At 39.0% G+C, this 2,942-nt stretch overlaps 1 protein-coding gene across 1 annotated transcript in view; it reads right to left on the bottom strand.

The window, feature by feature from the left end:
- med12 (mediator complex subunit 12) overlaps positions 1–2,942 on the bottom strand; it is a 47,812-nt gene that overhangs the window by 12,267 nt on the left and 32,603 nt on the right. The window contains exons 29-32 of the mRNA XM_016573875.1: positions 2,568–2,679; positions 2,393–2,482; positions 1,603–1,712; positions 1,378–1,513 (exon numbers count right to left, since the gene is read on the bottom strand). Of these exons, the coding sequence (XP_016429361.1) occupies positions 1,378–1,513; positions 1,603–1,712; positions 2,393–2,482; positions 2,568–2,679 (448 nt within the window). The remainder of the gene's footprint in view (positions 1–1,377; positions 1,514–1,602; positions 1,713–2,392; positions 2,483–2,567; positions 2,680–2,942) is intronic.

The following is a 2,942-nucleotide window of genomic DNA, read 5'->3' as shown; positions in this document are numbered from 1 at the left end:
TAAAGTCATAATATTTTGAGAATAAAGTCGTAATATTTTAAGAATAAAGTCACAGCATTGAGATTAAATTTGTAGTACTTTGAGAATAAAGTCATAGCAATATGAGATTAAAGTCATAATATTTTGAGAATAAAGTCAGCAATATGAGATTAAAGTCATAATATTTTGAGAATAAAGTCGTAATGTTTTGAGAATAAACTCAGCAACATGATATTAAAGTCATAATATTTTGAGAATAAAGTCATAACATTTTGAGAATAAAGTCAGCAATATGAGATTAAAGTCATAATATTTTGAGAATAAAGTCGTAATATTTTGAGAATAAAGTCGTAATATTTTAAGAATAAAATCACAGCATTGAGATTAAATTTGTAGTACTTTGAGAATAAAGTCATAGTATTGAGATTAAATTTGTAGTACTTTTAGAATAAAGTCGTAGCAATATTTTATTAACCGTCATAATATTTTGAGAATAAAGTAGTATAATAAGGTTAATTAATATGAATTAGAATTAATGTGAACATTTCACCTACTCCGCAAAAAAACGTCTGTGGCGTCCAACCTTTTATTCCTCACATGTATTTAACATTAAAAACAGCATTAAAAACAAAGGTTGAAGTGGGCTCCAACTCATTAACTAATGGCGCTTTTCCACTGCGTGGTACGACTCGGCTCGGCACGGTTTGCGTTTCCACTACAGTTCAGTACCGCTAGAGTGGGCGTGATTATTCACATATGTTATAGTTGCGCCGCCTCTACTACCACGACTCCTAAAAAAACCTTTTTCATTCCGCGTCGCCCCATCAAGCTCTCGCTGGATCCGCTCCTCTGCTATCAATGAGAGGAATGTCTGTCCTTCCGCAACAGACAACAAAACTTTTTTGGTTGTTAAAAAAAATTTGTTTGGTTTTAATGTAAACTATAATGGTGTCTATTTGATGGATTCTATTGGTGGGATGTAATCTGGCAGATGGCAACCAATAGAACAACAGTAATTCCTATTGGAATAATGCCCAAAACAAAAAGGAATTTTGTAATGGTTTAATGGAAACTATAAGAATTTCTGTGATGGTTTCTATTGTTTTTTTCAGCAGGGTTGATACCCATACTGTGCTGCACATTATTGACAATATTGAGCTGAAGCTTGACTTTGCAAATGTAAAATCGCAAATCAAATCGCAATCGCAATTATCTGTCAAAAAAATTGCAATTTGATATTTTCCCCCAAATCGCACAGCCCTACCAGGTACTGTACCCAGTGGAAAACCTCCAAAAAGTGAACAGTACCGAGCCGTGCCGTACCATGCAGTGGAAAAGCGCCATAAGACTGTTGTCTTTTCTGAGGTAAATAACAATCACAGTATTTCTCAGTGTTACCCTGAGTTTCTTGACCAGGTTCATGTAGGCCCTCTTATTCTCCTCCATGCTGCCCTGAGAGATGCTGGACATGTCAGCCGCCAGAGTGCCATTAATCAACACGCTCAGCATGTCTAACACCGTAGTGAAGAGCTCACTAATGGAAAAGAACAAACATCATTCAACTCCTGTAGACTGTAGAGCAAAGACGGTCAGTGTCTGCATGAGGGGTGTGTCAGATCTCACTTGTTAGACTGCATGTCCACTGTGCCACTGCTGATGATGTCCAGCAGAAGCACCGCCCACTCTGTCGTCTGCTGTGTGCTTCGCTGCACCGTATCAAACATCCCACCCACCTAGACCACGTGACACAAAATAACAAATGAGCTCAGTGCAGTTTAACCGCATCTTGGTGACATTCAGGTAGAGTTTAACCTCGGGCACACAATACAAGGAAATGAGATTGATGAGAGCGAGATCAACACACCGACTGTACTTGTTTGGTCAGCCTAAGGCAGATGATGTATAGCCGGGTTTCCATCCAAAGTTGCGCTTTTAACTTATGCGCAAAACTGGAATATCGCATAAAACATTTGCGAACAAGCATCGTTTCCATCCAACAAGTCAAAGAGAACAAAATCGTCACTTCCTGATAAACTGGCACTATAAATCACTAAGAAAATTAGGAGAATATAATAATTTTCATATATGTGACCCTGGACCACAAAACCAGTCATAAGGGCGCTGGTTAGTCAGGTTTTGCCGTCCCATAGCGCAAAGTCACATGACTTTTTTGATGCGCTTGGAGGAATTTATTCGCAAAATGCATTTCCATCTCCCATTATTCGCATCAACCCTTTTTCGCACAAGTCAAAAACCACCTCAAGCGAGCATAAAACTTTTTTTGCGAATTAAGGGATTTTTATTAGAAATTTGGCATTTTCATCATTCGTTTCTCATGCGATACTTCAAAATGCACATTAAAATAGGGTGATGGAAACATAGCTTATGAGAGAAAGAGATAACGGTTGCACACCAGATTGAGTCGCAGCTTCAAGGCCTCGTGCATCATCTGCTTGGCCTTGCAGTCATCCTGGTACTGGTCCTCACGCCAGTTAGTCACAATCTGATGGGGGAATACATCATATCAGTCCAAAGAGATGAGAAGCACTGACTGACAGTCACACACACGGTGTGTGTTGATGAGGTACCTGCTGGACTTGGCTGTAGAGGGAAGTCAGGAGACCCTCCCTCTGCTCGTCTTGTCCCTTGAGACACGTCAGCACCAGAGAGAGGAAGGGCTGCTGGCTCAGGAGAGACATACTGAAAGAGAAAACAGGAAATGGTGATTCCTGATAATACAGTCGCACATGTTAATTATTGTGATATACCGTATTACTGATCATGCCTAGACTCCAAGCACAAAACAAAGAGCACAGTTTTTATTTAGCTGAACTATTTTATTATTAAGTGTTGTTGTTTAGAATCAAAATTACACTACTGTTCACAAGTTTGGGGTCAGTAAGAGTTTTAGCACCCCTTCAAGCAAGTCAACCTGTGTTTTCAGAGGTAAAAAAAAATAAAAA

This window comes from Sinocyclocheilus rhinocerous, unplaced genomic scaffold, assembly GCF_001515625.1.
Source record: "Sinocyclocheilus rhinocerous isolate Xijiao unplaced genomic scaffold, SAMN03320098_v1.1 scaffold892, whole genome shotgun sequence".
In the NCBI taxonomy this organism is placed as follows: Eukaryota; Metazoa; Chordata; class Actinopteri; order Cypriniformes; family Cyprinidae; genus Sinocyclocheilus; species Sinocyclocheilus rhinocerous.
Note: the sequence above shows the minus strand (reverse complement) of the source record. Positions and strands in the feature narration are given on the sequence as shown.